Source organism: Stylophora pistillata, chromosome 1, assembly GCF_964205215.1.
Source record: "Stylophora pistillata chromosome 1, jaStyPist1.2, whole genome shotgun sequence".
Taxonomy (NCBI): Eukaryota; Metazoa; Cnidaria; class Anthozoa; order Scleractinia; family Pocilloporidae; genus Stylophora; species Stylophora pistillata.
Window position 1 is genome coordinate 41154329 of NC_142519.1, and position 21166 is coordinate 41175494.

General features: G+C 39.3%; 3 protein-coding genes and 1 pseudogene across 5 annotated transcripts; 2 read left to right on the forward strand and 2 right to left on the reverse strand.

Annotated features, from left to right (window-relative positions):
- Window positions 1–7253: 7253 nt before the first annotated feature.
- On the reverse strand, window positions 7254–10400 carry LOC148742553 (uncharacterized; annotated as a pseudogene).
- Window positions 10401–15114: 4714 nt separating this feature from the next.
- Window positions 15115–16991, forward strand: LOC148742554 (uncharacterized). The gene is made up of 2 exons (XM_088747830.1): window positions 15115–15123; window positions 16326–16991. The coding sequence occupies exons 1-2, from the start codon at window positions 15115–15117 to the stop codon at window positions 16989–16991; spliced, it is 675 nt and encodes a 224-aa protein (XP_088603956.1).
- Window positions 16992–17681: 690 nt separating this feature from the next.
- LOC148742555 (uncharacterized) lies at window positions 17682–19343 on the forward strand. 2 transcript variants are annotated; one of them, XM_088757487.1, is made up of 4 exons: window positions 17685–17880; window positions 17989–18074; window positions 18385–18420; window positions 18927–19343. In XM_088757487.1, the coding sequence occupies exons 1-4, from the start codon at window positions 17743–17745 to the stop codon at window positions 18958–18960; spliced, it is 294 nt and encodes a 97-aa protein (XP_088613613.1). In that variant the 5' UTR covers window positions 17685–17742; the 3' UTR covers window positions 18961–19343. The 2 variants fall into 2 exon arrangements, with proteins under 2 accessions (XP_088613611.1, XP_088613613.1); XM_088757485.1 differs by lacking the exon at window positions 18927–19343 and having other exon boundaries at window positions 17682–17880; window positions 18385–18916.
- LOC148742556 (uncharacterized) lies at window positions 19096–20971 on the reverse strand. Of its 2 annotated transcripts, none has more exons than XM_088757468.1 (2): window positions 20327–20971; window positions 19096–19999 (listed from the first exon to the last, which is right to left on the reverse strand). In XM_088757468.1, the coding sequence occupies exons 1-2, from the start codon at window positions 20817–20819 to the stop codon at window positions 19587–19589; spliced, it is 906 nt and encodes a 301-aa protein (XP_088613594.1). In that variant the 5' UTR covers window positions 20820–20971; the 3' UTR covers window positions 19096–19586. The 2 variants fall into 2 exon arrangements, with proteins under 2 accessions (XP_088613594.1, XP_088613586.1); XM_088757460.1 differs by having other exon boundaries at window positions 20156–20971.
- Between the last annotated feature and the right edge of the window lie 195 nt (window positions 20972–21166).

A 21166-nucleotide genomic window follows, 5' to 3' on the forward strand; every position in this document is an offset into this window, starting at 1 on the left:
CTTTCTTAAGGTTCAAAACTCATTAGACAAAATGCGATTAAAATCCATCGCATTTTGTTAGTGTGAGAGAGATCCGTTGAAAGTACATTTTTCGAGCTAAATTTAGGGATTTCATGTAGGAACTCTTATAACTCAGGATAAGCCGAGAGTTGGAACTAAATCTGTGCTGTGAAAGTTTGAAAGAAATCTGTGTGATGGCATGTGTCACGCCTGCCCGGCACTCTCGTGGACAGACTCTTAAACCGTTCATCAGCGGTATCGTAGCAGTTGTAATACAACCATCCAAAGCTACCCCAATAATGAGTAAAAAGAACTTCCAGGGATTAGCATTTAAAGACATCCTCTACAAAACAGCTCACAGGTGCACTCCTATAACACCCTTAGAAGGCGACAACTAAAACGCGCCACATCATCGCTAGTGAACGCTTGAAGACCTGCATTACAGTACGTCTGGTGAATCTTGTATGAAAACCACAGCGCTGATGAACGCTTGAATTACAACCATAAAAACGATACTGAAGAACGGTTGGGTACCTCCGCTTCAACACCGTCCGCAGATTTATGCTTGAATACAATTTTACAACATTGCTGATTAACGTTTTGAAAAATCCTCGTAAAAAAAACCTTCAGAAGTACATCCGCTGTCAGACCGCGTTAAGACAACAGCTAATAAACCGTTTAGGTACGGTTGAATGTAAACGCTTCAACAGTGATGATAGAGGCCTGGTAACAAACGCTTTAGAAGTGTTGATGAACGCTTGAAGACAACCGGTGGAAAACCGTTGATAAATAGTCGAAGGAAGAAGACAACAGCTATAACGCCGCTGATGAAAGCTCAACGTCAGTTGCCACAAAAACGCTCAAAATCGCTTGAAAGCAACCACTAAAACACTGCTCTGGACTGCATGAAGACAGCCGCCACTAAAATACCCACATTGTAACCGATCTTCCTGCTGCATATGCTAAGATTTACGTTCCTGTTCATCTGCTCCACCTTTATCAACTCCGAAAGACTCCCTTAAGTCCTTAATTGCTTACCCTTTCCACTTACTCCTGGTCACTTCGCGTTTCATTAAACGGTTGGAAGATAGGACCAGCTAAGCTACTGAAAGATTTTAACAAAGATGATCTAAAAAGTTCAATGTTCTCCATTTCTTTCAAGTCGTGATTCCGTTGACTTTTCGTCAGGCACTGCATGTATTCGCCCTCTTTAAAAAATGTACCACAGCTCAGAAAACCAATGTGAAATGTGAAATTTTTGCCAATTGATTGAGATATTTTATTTTGCATTAGGATCTCTAGGGTAGAGAAAAGACAAACTAAGTTAATAGGTATTCATTAATGTTATTTGGGGAAAAAGAAAACGTTCATAGTATCTTGAAAAAGTATCGTATGCTTTCAAGATATTGGCCATGGAAAACATTATTTTAGACAGCAGAGTCACGCTTCGCTGAGGTGCCGTATTGATTTCAGGGACCTGTCCAACAACCAGTTACAGGATTTACCGCCAGGAGTGTTTGCCGACATTAGGATTTCTTACCGGGGGCACTTAAATCTGTAAGTAAGCCTCTTTTACTGTAAACCAAGGTTGACTAAGAATAAAAGAAAAAAAGGGAAAACAATCAATTGACCAGAGGCTAACTAAAGAACCAAACATCACCAAGGAGCCGCTGCTTTCTAACTGTATCAAACTCCTTCATAGAAGATCACATAAAGCCTCTTGTTTCACAAGGTAACTTTTGAAATATGTGAACAGAAAGGTAGCAGAATACTCGCTATAAAGATGATTTCAAATATTTCTTGAAGTTCTCAATACGCGAGTTCAATTTAATTCGTTCCATAAATCTGAATAATTAAAATCCGTCCATTTCATAAGAACTGATAACAGGATGGTTAAAAACTATTTATGGGGTAAATGGAAAACGAAGATAACATATAAACTTATTGTGTTCGCTAGCGCAGATTAATCGTTATGAGACATTTCAATCGGTAAAAAGCTTCAGATGTTAAATAATGGACCATACGGGGGTCAAAGGATAGCGCCTAAAGTTTATGTTAATATATCAATAAGCACTTTTTGAAATTTGATAATTCCAGCTTATTAAACGAAATCCGTGCCCCATGGTTTTGAAATTATTACTTCTAGAAAATTTACTTAGATGTGCAGATGTTTTCAGTCTCAGAAAAGACTAAATAAACGATACTATTGCGCCTTAGGATCATTGGAAATTAGTAAAACTGGTTTAAATTTCAGAAGTTGAAATGAAGACATTCGATAATGTTAAAAATAGCATCCCATAAACTATATCTATCAGGAGCTTGTGAATTGTTTCAAAATAATAATAATAATAATAATAATAATAATAATAATAATAATAACAATAATTGTATATTTGTATTGCGCAAATTAACATGTGGATATGATCAAATGCGCATCACAACACTTTTCGGGGGACTTTGGCCGGACTGCATCAGCAGTTTACAAACAATTACTTTGTCATGCATTATGCGAATGTTATAGTCGTGGAATTTCTCTTTATCCGAATTACAATTTATATTAATCACAACGGATCGACATTATTCTTTAACATGATGTTTTTTTAAAAGGAACCTTTGTGACTTATTTGCTGTCGCTTCGAATACCCGAATTTTCACAAAAATACCTGCATGAACAATTCAGAACGCTGTAACAAAGTTTCTTTCAAACCCTTAGTGGACGTTTTTCTTGATTACCGCGAGCGAACGATTTAAATCGACAGAGCATGTTTGTACGAAAGCTTTCTGTCGAAGTTTTACAATAAAAAAAACCTGACTGAATCATCTGTTTTAATACAGAGCAAGAAACCATTTTTTTCACAATGTCAGTCGCTGTTCCATTGACCACCCAACTCTAGTCTCTTTATCAGCATAATTAAGTGCCACTCCCGCTAAGAGCGGTCCTCTCGACTTCCCGTCCAAAACAATTTTCCTTCATTTTTTTCCTATGAAAAGGGTTTAGGACATACCTTTCAAAAATAGTTTCTTTGTTTCCCAATTCTCTTTTTTTGCGTCACCATAAGCGAAAATAGACTTTTGGCTTGGCCACCCGTGTAGAGAACGATCGAAAGGGTAAATTTCACAGCTTTTGTCGAGCGCGCTGCGACTGCAGTGGTATAGCTCACGGAATTCTCTCTTGCTTCAAGTGCTATGTTCACTCAGTTGACAGACAAAATATGGAAACTTTACTTGAAATCCTATTCATACCAGCTTGATGAAAAGAGACCCTTCCCTTCGACCTTAATTTGCATATCAAAAATTAACCAATTTAAAACAAAGAATTCTCACAATGCAGGTGTAGATCGGGCTAAACAGTCATATCGGAGGATAGTTTATACACCAAGGATGTCACCGATTGTTTCAAACCTGCGGGTATCTCTCCAGCTTTCATCCACCATCCTCTTGAAAACAGCGCAAATCAATGTCTTTACTTAATCGCGCACGTGTCAAAGCTCATTTGCATAATTCTGAAAAAATGATCTATGATATGTCTTTCACCATTCAAACTTTATTTGTCTATCTTCTAGGTAAAGTACTCTAGGTTTTCATAACAATTGGATGGAAAAAAAAGCAAGTCGTCCTAAAACGTTGCATAAACATGATCAGTCGTAGCGCCTACACGCCAAAGTAAACAAAGGCGATCGGAAGTTCCTCGGTAATTTTCCTTGGATCAGGTCAATAGCCACGTACAGAGTGGAGAAGATCAAAATTAAAGAATACAATTTGGCATTCTGTTCATCTCAGACACACTGTGTTGCTTAAAAGGACACACAAACAAGTTAAAATACATGTAGGTTACCGTGTTATTTACAAAACAACCTTCTGCATAAAGATAATTTCGTAAATGGCAGTTCAGACTTTCCGTGAAATACTTCTCAGCTTTGAGGGTAATTTGTTGATGATAAGGATATCCAAGAAGTTAATAATAGCGAAACGTTAGTAATCCACCCGCCACATTTCCCATTATTACAAAGGTAAATCTTTTTTCTCAATACTTTTGTGTTGAAATGTATGATGCATTTCGCGATGCAATCAGTCCAAGTTAGAGACCGGTCATTGTTTATAAACCGGGAGGGGTACAGGAGGAAATCGGAGGATTTTGGTAGTATTACAATAAATTCCACCTAAACCCGCCTTAAGGCTCTGTGATATTCGTATAACCCCCACCTCACAATGGCAGTAAATAGGCAGTCTATTTTCATCAGTCCTCCATTAAATTCTGTTGGCGACAACTTATCATTTCCCTTAACAACCACGTGATCCCCTCAATTTCCTCCACCACTGGCGATGAATAGTAACAAGTCCTTTAGCTCCTTTTTCCACTTACTATCCCCACAGCGAATGTAACTTATCTCCACATATAAATTAGCTGAAAACTAGTTCATGTAGCGATGGAAAGTCATGAAATGGAATGAGGCACAGAGTTGGAAGAAGCCTTCCTAAATCTCTTGGAAACATGTGCATTCGGTTTCCATGTCACTTAGTTTCTTGAGTAAGGTGGCCTTCAAATCTCTGCCTTTGAAAGGAATTTCAAAAAATGCACAGATTTCCGTCAAAGCGGTGACTTTAAACTTCTCTAACGTGTCATTTGTAACATGTTCGCAAATATTATGCCCATCAGATAATATTGGATGAGCAAGTCCGACTTCGGCAATAACACCCGCTACATGCTTTTTCCTTGCTTCGTGTTCAAGGTAACCGCTTTCTTATTCGATAAGACTTTCGTCGTCGTCGTGGTCATCGTCGTCGTTTGCATCCTGTTCTGAATCCTTTAGGACTGTGGTTTTTCTTCGCTACAAAGCAGAAAGCCTCGAAAAGAAACTCTGAACCTGGCTCTTCGTTAGCCATTCATTTCTGGTGAATATTCTTGTACCATCTGCCTCTCGCGCCTTTCTCATTTCTGCCGCAACTTGCGCGGGATCGGCTTTTCCGCCCATTCTTTCACCGGTTTGAAACCTAATTTAAAGATGCCCTTTCACTTTCGCGGTGAATCTTGTTCCACTACCCTCCGGTCTCTTAAGGGCCCAGCCCATCTTGCACACTTTAGTCAATTCAACTTCGCCCGTCGCTTCGGATGTTGCTATCTTTGACCAAGAGCTAGAGAGGAAAATTTAATTGCCCAGTCACGTCTAAGGCCGTCGTAAAGGCTCGCTGATGCTTCTTTCTTGCTGTGCTCCCCGAGGTGCACATGATCTAGGAGTTCTTCTGAAGAAGTGAACTAAAAGCAGCAATCTTGTTGCGGGCAGTGAAATAGCATGTCCTCTTTATCATCGCTGGAGCTTTGGCTATGATTGCGATTCTTTTTTTATGGCCCGTGGAGCTGTGGCGAAAAAACCATGAAATCTACTTCCCTTAACACAATGGGGTCTTGCTTCTCAAGAATGAGCTCTGACCATGGTATTAATTTGTCCTTACCGACCTCATTGGCTTTTGAGAGGCGAAGACCATCCTTTTCAAACGCAAATTGTGGAGAAAGCTGAAATTATTCATGCCCTTAATTCTGAGTTCCTTTCTATCACTAACAATTTCGCAAACAGCAGCTGACGTTCCTATCACTTGTCTCACTTTTAATGCTACGTACATGTCAGCTGCCGTGAAAATGTTATGGTCTTCATTGCAGTATCTACGAATTGCCCCTTTCATTGGACTGATGATGCGATAGCAAACATCCTTGCCAGATTGTAGTTCAGAAAAATCATAGCTTGAGAATTCGAAAGGAAGTATCCTGGTTAGAATAACTGATCTATCAATATCCGCCATACTAATACAGATGTTACTAGGTAGGCTTAGTGTATGCTCCTGCTTCTATTAACACATTCCCCTCATCATGAAAATGTTGATTTGAAAATTATACTTTTAAAGATTCTAAAGAGGAAGCAATAAAAGGGCAACTCCGAAATTAATAAATACCTGCGCAGTTGAAATCTCTCAGGATTTCCTCTGAGAAAGTAAGCATTCATTCGCTACACGTATTGTGCGTATAGCAATAGCATATGAACTAGAGAGGTTTATCAAAATACGTTTTAATCTGCCTTTAAGCAGGGGGGTCGGCGGTATGCGACGTTTTAAGGGTGGAGAGGATAATTATGTTCCTGCAGTGTGTTATCAAAAGATTTTGATCAACATTGTTTGCATCGGCTCTGGAATATATGTTACTATAATAAACAGAGACAGCAAGAAAGTTTTAACTTAAAAGTTCTGATATCGATCAAGCTATGAATTTGCATGTTTTTGAAAGAATGTTTTCGTGTTGTAATCAAAAAGCATTCTCATCTTACCTCATCACCTTGATTCCAGCGCGTGAACCAACGTTAGAGGCAGCTACACTTAGATTGTTGTTGTGGTAACAGCCTGCGCCATCTGATCGCAAAAATACTTCATTTACGGTAGGCTTGATGTTACCGAGAAGGTTTTCCAGAATTGAATAAAAGGTGTTCCAGTCTTCGGCACAGCTTTCAAAAAGATGAACATATGACATGATCTAAAGGCCGTTGTCCTCTGCATTCCTCATAGTAACTGAACTGACATGCCAGTTTATTCCTCTCTTTCCAAACCACTCAGACTACTTTTCCCTGTATTTTAGTTGGATTAATTTGATGGCCCAGCATGACAATGAAGGAGGCATTTTTTCGGAGGGACGCGAGCAAATTCTGTTTTATTCTTTCTCCACTTTTTGTCCAGAATATATATTTATATGCGCCTTCCACTAAAGAATCGCCTTTCTGGCTTCACCATGGTCGTGTTTCAGGTCTTCTTTCTTCTCTGTGCTGTCAAAAGTTATCCATGAGATTCAATTCATTTCCGATTGCCTAGATCACGGACTTCAAACTTTCGAAACTATCACAACTAGCTTGAGGTTCATGAGAACAACTTCCTTGAGACTCGGGGTTTTGAGGATCGCTCAGAGAAAAACGCATACACGGATACAATGGTCATGGCAAGGACTGCCATCCTCTTGACAGAGCATCCCATACGCTGTCTTCAGGTATTGCTTTGCATCCTTCAGATTCTTTCGAACGTCTTCACACCACTTTGCAGTTGCCCCGCCCTCTTCCAATTCCTCCACTATCTTGTGCATTGCTTTAAACCCTTCCGCTCCGCTTGCAATAGTGTTGTCTAGCCCTTGAAGGGATCGCCTATGAGAGGGCTCTCTTGCTTGAAAAATTCTTTAAAGCGTTGATTTTCCAAGGTGGTCAAAGACTTCCTCGCAACAGTGCTTAACTGAGGGATTGTTTAATCATCGTTGATCGTCCAGCAATTCTGATGACATTTGGCAGGACAAGACGATCTCCAGAGTTAAGCTTTAAAGTCCTTGTCCCATAGGCCACACCTTTTATAATATGGTTGGTCTACAAAATGCAGAAAATGATCAAGTTTCACTAGGTGTATTCGGACTCTGCGGTGTGGCAGTTTGTTGACGTTGAAACCAGCTTCGACATTTTTGGCATGAGCCCTTGCCTTCTTAATTTGTCGATCGCTCAGTTTTTCAAATGGCTGGTGCATTTTCTTTAAGAATTTCGCTGAAGAGCTCGTTGTATATATCATCAGGATCTGTGTTTTCAGGTTTCTCGAAGGTGCCTGTTTGTATGCGGTTATCAGCGACTTCAAGTCACCCGAGCAAACTTCATTTGTTATCGGAGCCTTGAATGCTTGCAATAACTCTTCGCTGTCTTTTGGAGCGATTACATTGCAAAGAGCACGACATGTCTCTTCCACTTGATCCAAACATAGGGCTTTTTCATTTGTTGTTACCTATTCCCATTCCTTTTAAAGCCCAGAGGAAACTGGGTCTACTTTTTGCCCTGTGAGTGAGGCAGTCCTTGTCATAACCTCATTGTAGGTCCTTAACAGGTTTTTTAATTTTTTAATTATAGACTAGTAAGCAGCACTTCTGCGAACAGTAGTTGCAAAACTTTTTGTACTTTCCTACGTGTTTCGTCTAACTGTCGTAGATTTCTTCTTGGGGGCCACGGTTTTAGCTAAAACCGTGGCCCCCAAAATATTTTTCTCACCTTGCCTTACACGTGTAAAAGTTTTCACAACTGCACCTGTTTCTGTTCGTAAGTCCGGCCAAGCCTTTACGGTCATCGGCCCTTGTAACTTTGGCTTATAAATACAGGCGTTTAGACACCCTTGTAAAACTACTTGAGGAAGTCTACGACAGTTGGACGAAACGCGCAGGAAAATACAAGAAGTTTTGCAACTACTGTTCGCAGAGGTGCTTCTCACTAGTCTATAATTAAAAAATTAAAGAAATTGGCTCCCCCCTCTCTCTTTCTCTCTCTCTCTCTCTCTCTCTCTCTCTCTCTCTCTCTCCCTCGTTTTTGTTATTATTCCTTTTTATTCATTGTATTTTTCATATGGACATCCTTTCCCTATTCCTGTTCTTACCCCTGTTCCTCTCTACTTACGATGCAAAACGTGTCCTTTCATTCCCAACACTGAGAAAATATCGGGACCCAAATTATCCATTAAGATCACCGATCACTTCACGTGCACCTCCTCCGATGTAATTTATATCATAACTTGCCCTTATTGCAAAAAGATTTACATCGGTGAAACAGGCAGAAGACTTGGTGACCGATTCCGAGAACACCTTCGCGACGTGGAGAGGAATGACAAGGACACATCCAAACCAGTCGCTAGACATTTTAATTCACCTAACCATTCAAAGCAACACATGGCAATCTGTGGTCTTTCCTTACACTTAGGTGGCACGGAAAGCCGGAAAACTCGTTTAAAAGCTCATCTTTCAAAGCGGCAGTCTAAATCCCACAGGTATCAATGAACGCTTTTCATTCCACTAATTTATTCGTGTTTTTCTCGTTGCCATGTTCCCACCAATCATGTAGCTCCTTTTTCCGCCTTTAAAAGCACACACAACCCACAATTCCTCTATTCGCTCCGACGAAGGGCTAACGCTCGCAACGTCAGCTTTATTTTTTTATAATCGTAACGGTAGTCAATTTACCATTTCAACTTTATTGATATATTAAAATTATTTCCTCTCTAATTACTTGTATCAAGAGCAAATAATTGTATATTTTTTTCACTCTATTGCAAACGTTAGTAGCGTTATTTGAATCGCAAGGCTTAATTAAATTTTCCTTGTAAAACGGCTTCTAACTTTTAACACTTTTTGGCCTACCGCACCAACATAAAAGTTGTCTATCTCGAAACATTTTCTGTCATCACCAACACTTTACAATTGTGAATGGTTTGTCTCTACTTTAAAGATTTTCGCTCTGGCGGGCGAATCTCCCACCACGCCACCGACAACTTTTTCACGGATGAAAACTGGACAAAATCGAGTAAATAAACAAAGCCGTGTGAAAAGTGGACAAAATCGACGAAATAAACAAAGCCGTATTAAAGTTGAGCGGATGCAAAAGAAGAGATAAAATTTTGTCATGAACAAAATTGTCTTTTGATCTTGTGGAGACTCTGCCTGCTGGTGTAGCTAGGTCCTCACAAATCAATTTTTAATAAAATAATAACCTTCGCATTCAAGGAATTGAAAATAGTACTCACGTGATCCAACTGGAACTATCATTCCGAAAATATCCAAAACATCTCTAGCCAGTCTGGCGGTGAATATTTGGCCTCTTTCACTGCCTCGTATTTTCCTTTGTGCTCTGTATGCTGACAAGTACTTTTAACGCATTTCCAGTGTTTTCCCAAAACGTTCCGATGTTTAGAGCATACTAACCTCCGTTTAATTTTTCCTTTTCGGAGTCAAAATGACGGGAACGAAGCAAAATTGACTCGTACTCGAGGATTTCGCTGGATAGATGGTACTTCAAATGACTTGATACGTCATCCTGGCTTTCCAGGAGAGATATCAGGGCTGAAGCGCTGCTTAAATACCCGCATCCACTACAATCTTTGCTTTCCATGAAATAAATAGAAATTTTTGTGGGAAAAATTTCTCAAAACATATCAATAACTGAAGATCCTCTCCTCTCCGCTAAACAAACACATGGGTAACAAACTTATCCAAAGCGAGAGGGCTGGATCGAGGTATGCTAGAACCTTCGAGGGGAGGGGGGTAGACCAATGTAAGCTTAATTACCGTCCCCAATTCTTTTATTTTATTCCATCTATAACTTTTGGTTCTAATTGGTTACATGAATTGCTTTTAAGTTTCAATTTACATATCCGCGAAACAAGTCATGGAACAAATAGACAAGTTAGCATAATCACGTCACGCAACATACCAGGCAGGGTTTGCCTCCTAAGGAATGATTAAGCTTCTCCCTCAGGAACTTTGTGGACTGTAACAACGTAAAATCTCTAATCATGGCAGGAGCCTTTAGTAACAACACAAAGCTGGAACATCTGTAAGGACGACGTTTCTTTAGCATATTTATAAGTGGATAAACACTTGCTTCTGATCCTGATTGTGTAGGGAAACGTAATATTACGTGTGTTTAAAATTTCCTAAGAGAGCCAAAAAATATTTCGGGTGTTTCCCTTTGCATAATGATCATTACAGATTTCATTTTCTTTCTGCTGGTTCTAGCAAACAGAAAAAGCATTGGTCAAAGCCCTCGTATTTTCGAAGAATAATCTCTACTTGGAAAGTTAATCATTTCAAGTGCACACGTTACCTTAAGGAGAAACTCACAGTAAGGTAAATTTTGCGTGAAACTTCGAGTCAAATCAACAGGCACCAAACGGATAACTCCTTAATTTTTTTGTAAGCTATGCAATTTAGGTCCACAGTTGAGTAACTGATTTAGGTGACTGATTTTTTAATTTGTTTCAAGGGACCTGTCTAAAAACAAGTTACAGAACTTGTCAGCAGGAACCTTTAATAACAACAAACCGCTGGAAGATCTATAAGGACGACGTTTCTTTAGCGTACGAACGTTCAGTGTTGATTTTTTGACCGCATGCCGATGTATAGAGGCCTGATTTGAACTTTCACATCAGACTGAGTTTCTGGCCTCGGGATCATTGAATATTACTAAAGCAAGTTAGATTTTAGAGCGTCAAATCTCGAAAGTGTTATGAAACTAACAGTGCATAACTTAAATCGTATCAAGATGTTGTGAATTATATACTTTGTCACGCATTATGCTGATGTCATACCCTTGATTCCTTTCATCTGAATGGTATAAATGATATCAGTTACTACAGAAGGACTCAACATTCTGCTTTAACAAGAAGTTGTTTTAATGAGGAGAAAAAGCCGATGTAATTTTCAAGCGATCGTTTCAAATACTTAAATAATTTAAACAAAAATATGAAACGATCAGAGCGCTGCAGGCTAAGACTTTTTGAAGCCGTTCATGAAACATCGTGAATAAAAAGGATTACAAGTTTCATTTATGTACAAAACCTCGGTGAACAACATTTTGTGCAAAGTTGTCATCACTGAGCATCTAGGCGTCAAAAGAAAACATTTCAGAATCTGGAACGGATCATGGGAAGTAGCATCCTCGGAGACCCAGTGGCTGTGAGTCGATTTCAAGTTAAGGGCAGAAGAGCCCCTGGGGACACTGTCTTACAGGACTAGTTCCAAACGGTCGCAGTCGTTCTGCCATCTGATTGGTGCCAGAAAATCTTTGTGTTTTTCTGCCCAATCAGAATGAAGTGTCCTTTCGAGTCCTTTCGTGTGTTTTAAAACGCACATTTACAACAAGCTCTGTTGCTCGCTATGTTTGTTTGGGCCTTGCGACGAAGCTTTGCCCGAGGTGAAAAGGTTCAGTCTCAGCACACAATGTAAGAGAAATCGATCAGATTGTCCGCGAAATCTTACCGGAAATTGTACTGAATACTTTCGCAGGTATCACAAGAGAACGTGTTTAAAAGTTTGCGAGGTTCGTATAAAACATAATGGTTGCAAGCATTGATATGTCGCTTTAAACGTTAGATGAGATGTAAGCCTAAATCTCTCAAGACTTTTAGTGGAATTTGCTGTACCTGAAACTTTTCCAATCCCGTGAAGCTATTTCGTCACACGGGCCACGCAGGTATGTCGAGCAGCTGGCGCTTACGCAACTTTTTCTGCACGCCCGGCCAAAATCTAATGTAATCTTCTCTTGAAAAAAACAAAAAAGCTAAACGTGGAAACTTTTGTTTATTAGATGTGGGTAGATAACCCTCTACTAAGCTGACATTTACAATAAAGGAAGCCCGCCCTTTCCATCCAATATTTCTTGGTCTTTGGTTTGTTTTCCCCAATGAAAGCAGCATCGATTCCTAATTAATGATCAAAGGTTTGTAACTTGGTCTTCAACAATCGACAAAAGAGGTGAAATGACAATGAGCAAGGGACTAGAAGATAATCCGTGGCCTTTCGAGCTCAAGAATTTGAACACTCTACACAGCAGTTGAAAGATTAAACTTTTTCCAAACCCCCTCGGTAACTCTCCGAAAACATATCTCCTTTCCACGATGTTCTCGATGATTAGTTTTTGTTCAGATTTTAATTAGCTAATCGGAAACACAGCTAAGGTTTCTTTAAGCGCTTGCTGGAGGTCGTCCACGTACTTAACGTTTTCTGCAACGTTGGCCATATTGCGAAAGACTTTACTACAAAGCAACGACTAGAATTTGGCGCGCGCAGAAAGCTACGTAAACGTAAGCGCCAGTTGCTGGACATACCTGAGTTGCCCGTGCGACGAAACAACTTCACGGGATTGGAAAAGTTTCAGTCACAACAAATTGTACAAAAAATCGTGAAAGATTTAGGCTTACATCTCATCTAACGTTTAATGCGACACCTCCAACCATTATGTTTTACACGAACCTCGCAAACTTTTAAACACGTTCTCTTGTCATACCTACGAAAGTATTCAGTATAATTTCCGGTAAGATCTCGCAGACAATCTGATCGATTTCTCTTACATTGTGTGCTGAGACTGAAACTTTTCACCGCGGGCAAGGCCTCGTCGCACGGCCCAAACAAACATAGCGAGCAACAGAGCTTGTTGTATATGTGCGTGTTAAAACACACGAAAGGACTCCAAACGACACTTCACTCTGATTGGGCAGAAAAACACAAAGATTTTCTGGCACCAATCAGATGGCAGAACGACTGCGACTGTTTGGAACTAGTCTTGTAAGACAATGTCCCCAGGGGCTCGCAGTCCCTGGGTCTCCGAGGATTGGGAAGTGGGGGATTTTGGTACTTTGGAACACAGTGCTGTATTTTTATTAAACTCACGTAAGTTGGGGAGAAATTGGTTTCTAATCGGATTACCATGGCAACGTAAAAACTCAAGCTAACAAACAAGTGCGTTTTAGACTCCTTTAGGGATTAAATGTAAAAGAGTATGCCATGTTGCAAATTTAGAACGATTCTGGAATGTTTCTCTTTTATTCTTATTACATATCTGAATAACGAAAATGAACTGATAATTGGCTCAACTGCTGGAAATTTGGAGAGGTACAAATTTCCAAGACCTCAGTGTTTCATATCGTGATCAAGGAACACTATTCTGTGCCGGCTTACTGCAGGTTTAAAAAGACTTAACTAAACGGAAAACCGTCGATCATAGATCAGAATAATACATAACGCTCCACATCAGGAGCTTAGCATCCCATTTAGTGTCAGAAAATTCTCACAGTGCTATTGATACCAGAACCCCCTGCCCACCATATTTAAGAGCCACTGACCATAGATATCGAGAAACCGCCGACAGTTGCAAAATTTCTAGTTCATTTTATTTTTCCCAAAGAACATTTTTGATCAAGCTTTTTGTAGAATAGTTGCGTTAGTCCAAGTTGATGTTTACTGCTCTAAACTAGTAGAAATAGTTATTCAAATTATTCCAACTTTAAGTGATCGTTCTCTAGAGTTTCAAAAAAATATCAGACAAGACACGATTAAAATCCATCGCATTCTGTCAGTGTGAGTGAGAGAGATTTGTTGGAAGTGCATTTTTCGAGCTAAACATAAGTTTTTACTCCAGGAATTTGATGTGTGGACTTGTTGTTTGTGTGTTTTTGTATTAAACACCCTTAAGCTTTTTGCGCCTATTTAATACCCATTTCTTACAATTTAACTTTATTTTTCTCTAAACTCGGCAAAATTTACCAGGCTTTAAGCGGAATATAAGAACTGTTACGAGACATGTATGGAGAAAAAATGATGACCTTACGGAGAGTTGTCATCGCTGAGCATCCAGGCCTCAAATGACAACATTTTAGACTTTGAAGGAACCATGGGAAGAAGAGGATCTCGGTACCTAAGAATACATCGCTGCATTTTTGTTAAGGCCTTGTAAATCAGTTGTATAACGATAGGAGTTTTAGTTATTTAAGTTTTTCTGTTACATGAAAAATGTCTACTATTTCTCCCTAAATGAATATTTGGTGAGGTCTTCTTATCATAAGTGTTCATATTTTACTGAATAGCCGACTCTACGATGTTTTATCTGTGAGTTGTCTATCACCCTTGCAATCTGGAGTGGACGAGACAAATTTTAGCTCCTGAATACTATGAAAGTTTGCTCATGTACGATAAAAGGATTCAGAAGAACATACTATACTGTATTTTCAAAACAGAGTCTTTTCTCTTGTTTTATGCCGTTATTAATTCAAGAATAATTTTGTCAGTCACAAGCATTTTCTAAGCCGGCTCCTGTGGCCTCTTTGAGGTCTGGTTTATTCACGGGAGGATCAGTGAACAAAATAAAGCTGAATGAAAACTGTAGACTGGCTAGAAAATGCACGGAGAGAACACAGCTATCTCGTCCAAATCATTCTCAATTGATGTAACTTACGTGTTTTTACTTTCCGATGTCGTCTTCAGAGTGCATCCACGTGCTTTTCGGAAAATTAGCGGCTTTCTTTTACGAAGTGTTATGGATGAGCACTCTTTCAAATATTTTCTAAGACCTCACCTCGGCAGGAGCTTGAAACACTCACTGCAATGTACCATCAAAAAACTGAAGTGCTGAGCGTGTGCCTCAGGTTGAGAATGACTGTCATTCACCCACCATTCTCGTAAAAGTCCATCTTAGGATTCCACAGTGTTTACCCTTTCAGCTGATGGAATCGTTAGTTTGATAAAAACTACACTCAGCTACCGATAATCAGTTACTCAATGATTTGAATTTTAGGGACATGAAAAGGGTAAGCTGAATCTAAGGCGGTTACGAGCATTTTCAAGATATAGGAATATATACTCTTCTAAGAAAGTATCAGTTTCCTCAACATCTCTAAGAATACGCTTTGTTCTGTTGACTTGTTGAAAATAGAGACCTGTCCAACAACAATTTACAGAATCTACCAACAAATGCGTTTGCTGGCATCAATGCTTCCGAAGATGCAAGGATAACGCTGTGTTCTTTATTTCTTGTCTGAAAAAAAGTTATTTACCACATCAAAGCCACCAATTGTAAATCAGCAGTGGCGGTTGTTTACGGTTTTCAATGTGACCTGTGTGATGCGGGTTATGTAGGTTACACACGTGGTCATTTACATAATCGTGTGAAAGGAGATAAGCAACAATCCTCCGCCATTGCCAAACACTGTAAGAAAATGCACGGGAAAATGCCCCAGGACCTGCAAAAGCGTTTCGAAGTGCTTAAGAAATGCAGAAACAAATTTGACTGCTTATTGTACGAAATGCTTTTTATAAGAGGGATAAAGCCAAATCTTAGCGTGCAATCAGACTCCATTCGTGCGAAAGTAGTTTTATAATATTATTATAGTCTTCGCACCCTCTTATGTTAATTCTTCGCACCAAAAATGCTTCATAAGTTGCAATTTGCATGATCTTTCATATTTTCCTTGATAATGGAGTCATGGCTACACCAAAACGTCAGATTTTATCGTTCGCTTTTACAGTTTTATGTCTTAAGAAATCTCTTTTGATACGGATTTTAAAACGTGATAATCAACTACACGTTTAAAAGACTGGAACAGTGTAGTAAGAAATAGATCAACTGCGATGGTTTGATTGAATTTCTTCGACTCTGTCAGAGCTTTGATCTCACTCCAACATTCGTCAAGATTGACAAAGAAAGGAGCTCTAAATGGAAGTAGTCATCGGAAGCCTTCGGAAGGAATGTTATCTCAGAAGAGCTCAAAGAAAAGATCAAACAAAGTGCATCTCTCAAGCACGAGATCAACTCCATCTACGACGAGATTCGCCGAAGCGGCAGTTTGTTCCGTTATGCCTCCATTTTAAGCACAATGGTCAACCTTAGAAACAACCACTATCAGGAGGTCATGAGCACTCATACAAAGAAGATCGCAAGGCTACTCTACAAAGAAACGGATGTTGATGAGCATATACAAACATATCGTCCTACGATCTCCCTTTCTTCCAGAAACTGGTCTTGTGTCGGGGCTTGAAATTTGCCTTTCCCCAACGGGTCTCATCGATTGAAGTGAAAGCGAGCTTTGAGAAGGCTTACAGGAGCCTTGAAGCTCATCTCGGAAACGATGATTTGAAAGAGTTGGCGGCTGCAACCCTACGATCCGTAGCACTGAACTACATCCAGCGCAAAGTACAGAAACCTTCCAAGACACTTCTGCTTGCCATCGATCAATTAAAACAACGCGACGACATCGTCATCACAAAACCAGATAAAGGTTCAGGAGTGGTCGTAATAGACAAATCCGAATATCTACGACTGTTATCTGAAGCATCCATCAATGATGGAAACAAAGTTCCATCGGTTCCTCTCGAAAGGCCCTCGGGTAGAAGCAGACCAACAACATATTATCATCCTCTTCTACAGAAAGAGAAAGAATTAGAGTCTATCTTTCGTAGAATTCTACCCAAGCCTATTTCAGATACGGTCCACCATACAGGCTCCAGATTAGCGCATTTGTATGGTTTACCAAAGACACGCAAGGATCAGTTGGCAATGCGCCCCATATTATCAGCAACGCAAACATACAATTACACTTTGGCAAGATGGCTCGACATTAAACTCAATATTTCATATTGTAATTCAGGAATAATCTTCCCTGTGGGTTCACTGTCCTGATCAGAATTAATACAAAAGCTCTACACGAGGAGCTCGGCCGTCAGTGTCAGAGACTTCGCATTGTGCCATTAGTTTCAGCGGTATTATAGAGGTTGTATCCAATTGTTCATAAGTGGTCTTTTAGTGGATATGTTCCAGCTTTTATTGCATCCATTTTGAAATCACTTGTGGTCCCTTTAATATGATTGGCCCTAATTGGTGCGATTTATTCACAAATCGCACCATTTTTTGCTTTAAATCGCATCACTTTACGCTTGACTGAGTTTTCTGACACATTTCTGTTTTGCATACAAAATAAGATGTAAAAGCATTTCCAGTTCCGCTTTTAATTTGAAAACCGGCTCAGTACTGCATCAATAAAATATTTCAATTTAACAAGTCCTGTATTTGGGTGATTCCAAAATGGATGTAATAAAGTGGTAATTGAACCTCGTGTCGTACAATTTTGGTTTGAAATCATGCATATGATTTCAGCCCTAATAATATACATGAAGAAATTTCTCAGTTCTGATTGGTTAAGATGAATGCAGTTTTCAGTTAATTCAGTGCAGAAGAAAGTTAATTCAGTGCAGTAGAGGGCTAATTCAGTGCAAAGAAAGAAACAAACCAGACATTCTGATTGGTCAGAGTGATTGGTCAACGTCAATGTCAAGGTCAAGGTCAATGTCAAGGTCAATGTCACTTGCAGGGTTTGAGTAAATTAGTAGGGACCTTAAGCACCAGGACGCGAGGTACGGCGACGCGGTACCGGATGTCAATTTTTAGTTCCGGTTATGCGCACGGAAGCCAGTCGTACTTGTCTCATCGCGTCGTCGCGATTCTGGGACGCCAGACAGTGTGGTTTCACGTCGTGGGACAACGTGTTCGGTTTTTTAACTCTTTCAACGAGGTAAGACTAAGTTTTTGCCCACTAACTTATTAAACAATCATTCAACAACATTCCTGGCCAGTTTAAGATGGTAAAGATCTAAATTATTCTTTGATTTCTTCGTTTAAGATGAGTCTAGTGTTCGCACCTTCTGAGCCCTCCACGAGTCGATCTTCAACTGCTTCTTCGAGTCGTCCAAAGACTTCAAAACAATCGTAAGTTCTCTTAGTTATTGAAAATAATGCCAAGTCGTGTGTTATAAGTTTTGAAATCCTACAAATACTCTGTATTTCGTCTGTAAAATTGAGATATATACCTGAGTTCACATCTTACCGCCATGTTGTCAACATTGCTGTATAAAGTTTGTCACACAGTGATTTCTCTTGAAGAGATTTTAGTAAAATACGGAGTCTGAATTGTTAACGCAGTAAATTTCAGGTTGGCATCTTTGAATTGTTAATATTTGTCTTACTGTAGTCATGCTAAGTTTCTGTAAGCTTAAAAGTTTTATATTTTTCTAAACAGAAATGCTATGCATTGGACTGAGGAGCATGATACCCTATTATGCAGGGAAATCCGCGCTGTTGACCCTTTTGACACAAAGAAAGGCACAGCTCAGCGAGGCGAGAAGTGGAAAGTCATAGCAGACAACGTGATGACCATCGAAAGGCCCAAATTTAAGGTGGAAGCTAGGTCAGTGAGGGACAGGTATCGTTTCCTGGCACAGAAAGTCCAAAGAAAGTTGAATGACGAGGAAAAGGCATCAGGTATCGAGACCGATATGGTTGAATAGGAGACAATTGTGGAAGAATTAATTGAAAAGGAAAGGGAATGTGATAGTGCACATGATGCAGATGCAGAGGTAAAGTGTAAGAAGAAAGAATATGATAGGTTGACAGCAGATGGAATGAGACGCAAGGCTATGGAGAGGATTGGAAAAAGCAAAAAGAGTGGAGAGGACGATGAAAATCCAGAACAAGAAACAAGACCGAAAAAGCGGAGATCAAATGGAAGTGATACCTTAATGTACTTACGGGAAAAAAATGAGTCTATGGAGAAATTCAGAAAGGAAGAAATGGAAATGAAGAGGAGGGAGGTTGAATTACAAGAAAAAAAGCATGATGATTTTATGAAGATGATGCTAGCACAACAGCAACTACAAGCACAGAAGATGCAAGAATTTCAGACAATGATGTTGGCACTGATGTCAAGAATGGTGCAAAAATGAACAATAAGTCCTGTGTTTATCCAATTTTATTTCAAAAGTGTATTATCATGGTCTTATTGAAAACCAAAATTATCCCTTAGTTATTTATTACATCTCCTGTTCCAGTTTGCACTGATAAAATATTGTTTATTGTTTTAGGCTATATTTTTCCAGGCTATGATTTTTACTTTGTGTCTTAAAATGTTTGTTTAAGTTTCAGGACATTGAAATGTTTAAAGTTTTAAATACCAATCAAATAAATTTATAGCAGAATGACTATGGTTAGATTTTATTCAACTATATCAATTAAGAGTTGATTTTTTTGATGCCGAACTATTTTTTCTTGGTTGATGGAAAGCCATTCTAGTAAAATAGAAACAGAGAAATTAGTCTCTACTACAGGTTAGTCCTACTCGAAACCATTGATTTTCTATTTCAAATAGACTGGTTTGAAAAATCCATTAAATTCAAAGAAAAACTGAGATGGTACAAAACTTATTAATGATCTCATTATAAAGTCTCATGAGAAGTATTCCTGTAGTGTTGGTGGCTCAAGCCCAAAGAATTTTGAGGTTTCATTAAAGTACATACATGTCAAGGCATTGCGTAGAATTGCTGCTACAATGTAAAATTTACCTACAGCACTCAACTGCAATTTCAGGTTCTTTTTAAAGTCCAAAAACTTGAAGTAATTAACAATGTCTGCAAAAAGCCATTCAACAGACTCTCGAACAGAACTCATTGATTCATTGAAGAAATGCATTTGAGGGGTAAGCACTGCATTCCTGAATGGAGCTTGCAAGTGGATCCTCAATGGGTAAGCTGGGTCACCGTACAGGCACATAGGGTCACCAGTAGAAGAAAAGGCATACTGGCTTAGCTGCTGTAGGAGCCCAGAATCTGCAAGCATACCAGAATCATGTTTTCTTCCTTCTGAAAAGTAGAAATAAAAATACAGTATTACTAAAACAATGTGAACCATTAACTAACTTAAAGTGAACTATTATTAAACCAATAAAACTAGAAGCACAAAAAAATATAAAATCAAAGAAAATGTATGAATGAAAGATTTTGAATACTATCACTTACCAACTGGGCCAAATAATTGAGCAATGATTCCATTGGGCAAAGTAACAGATTGGAATTTTATGGCATGCACTCTTTTATGACCATTATAAACTATTCTTTGGTGTTCTCCTGGTCTACAGATAGGTCTCACAGTTCCATCTATAAAACCAAAACAATTATTTAGTGCACCACCTTTATCATGAACTGCAGCAGCATACGCCTCAAGCTTTAAAGGCATAAGTAGATCTTGATTCCATGCTGTGATTCTGTGGTGATGGTTGTCATAGATGTAATCGATCACTTCGTTTGTTAACATACTTATGACAGGAACAGGCCTTGCAAATAGAGGTATCATGTCACTGTATCGACATGGGTAGGCAAGGCGCTTGAGAACCATACAGAGTGCTTCCATTCCATCACAAATCGATCTTTGATGGCAAACTATGCGGTCAGGGATGTTTAATGCTTCTTTAAGCATGAAAAGATCGTTCTTTTCAACTCTGAAGTCTGCTTTGCACGTTGCAGGATCGATGGAGTTCAAATCAAACTTCTCGTAATCTTCGTAGCCAAAAGATGGATTTTTCGAGGTACTTTCTTCGTATAACAGCACAAATTCTTTTTCATCAATAACTCCGCTATCGAACGCTAAAAGTAGCGCTTCTCTCGTTTCTTGAAAAGAGCACATCTAAAGAGGTTTTTTGAAGCTCGCGTCGTGTTTGCTGTGAAAGCTTAAGGACAAAAAGGTAATGCACACGACCGCGTCCTAGTTCCAGGACTCTCTCGGTCATCACGTTCGCGTTGTGGGTCTCGCGTCTTGCTGCTTAAGGTCCCTAGTTTTTTGCACGTGACGCGCGCTACCTCGTATTTTTTCATGTATATTATTAATACATAATCACATAATTCTCTCGTGCAATTTGGAATAAATAAGCACTTGTAAATTTTTTCAAAGACCACAAACTGCACTCGCCCTACGGGCTCAATTTTGTTAGTCTCTGAAAAAACTTACTCGTGCTTATTTATTCCAAATTGCAC

What these genes read in the sequence shown, in the direction of transcription:
- LOC148742556 (XM_088757460.1), bottom strand. Translation starts at nt 20,819, where the DNA reads ATGTGCTCTTTTCAAGAAACGAGAGAAGCGCTACTTTTAGCGTTCGAT. An exon ending in TCAATTATTTGGCCCAGTTG is followed by an intron (nt 20,000 to 20,155) that starts GTAAGTGATAGT and finishes TCTACTTTTCAG; the next exon opens with AAGGAAGAAAACATGATTCT.
- LOC148742555 (XM_088757485.1), top strand. Translation starts at nt 17,743, where the DNA reads ATGTCAATTTTTAGTTCCGGTTATGCGCACGGAAGCCAGTCGTACTTG. An exon ending in TTTTTAACTCTTTCAACGAG is followed by an intron (nt 17,881 to 17,988) that starts GTAAGACTAAGT and finishes TCTTCGTTTAAG; the next exon opens with ATGAGTCTAGTGTTCGCACC. An exon ending in CCAAAGACTTCAAAACAATC is followed by an intron (nt 18,075 to 18,384) that starts GTAAGTTCTCTT and finishes TTTTCTAAACAG; the next exon opens with AAATGCTATGCATTGGACTG.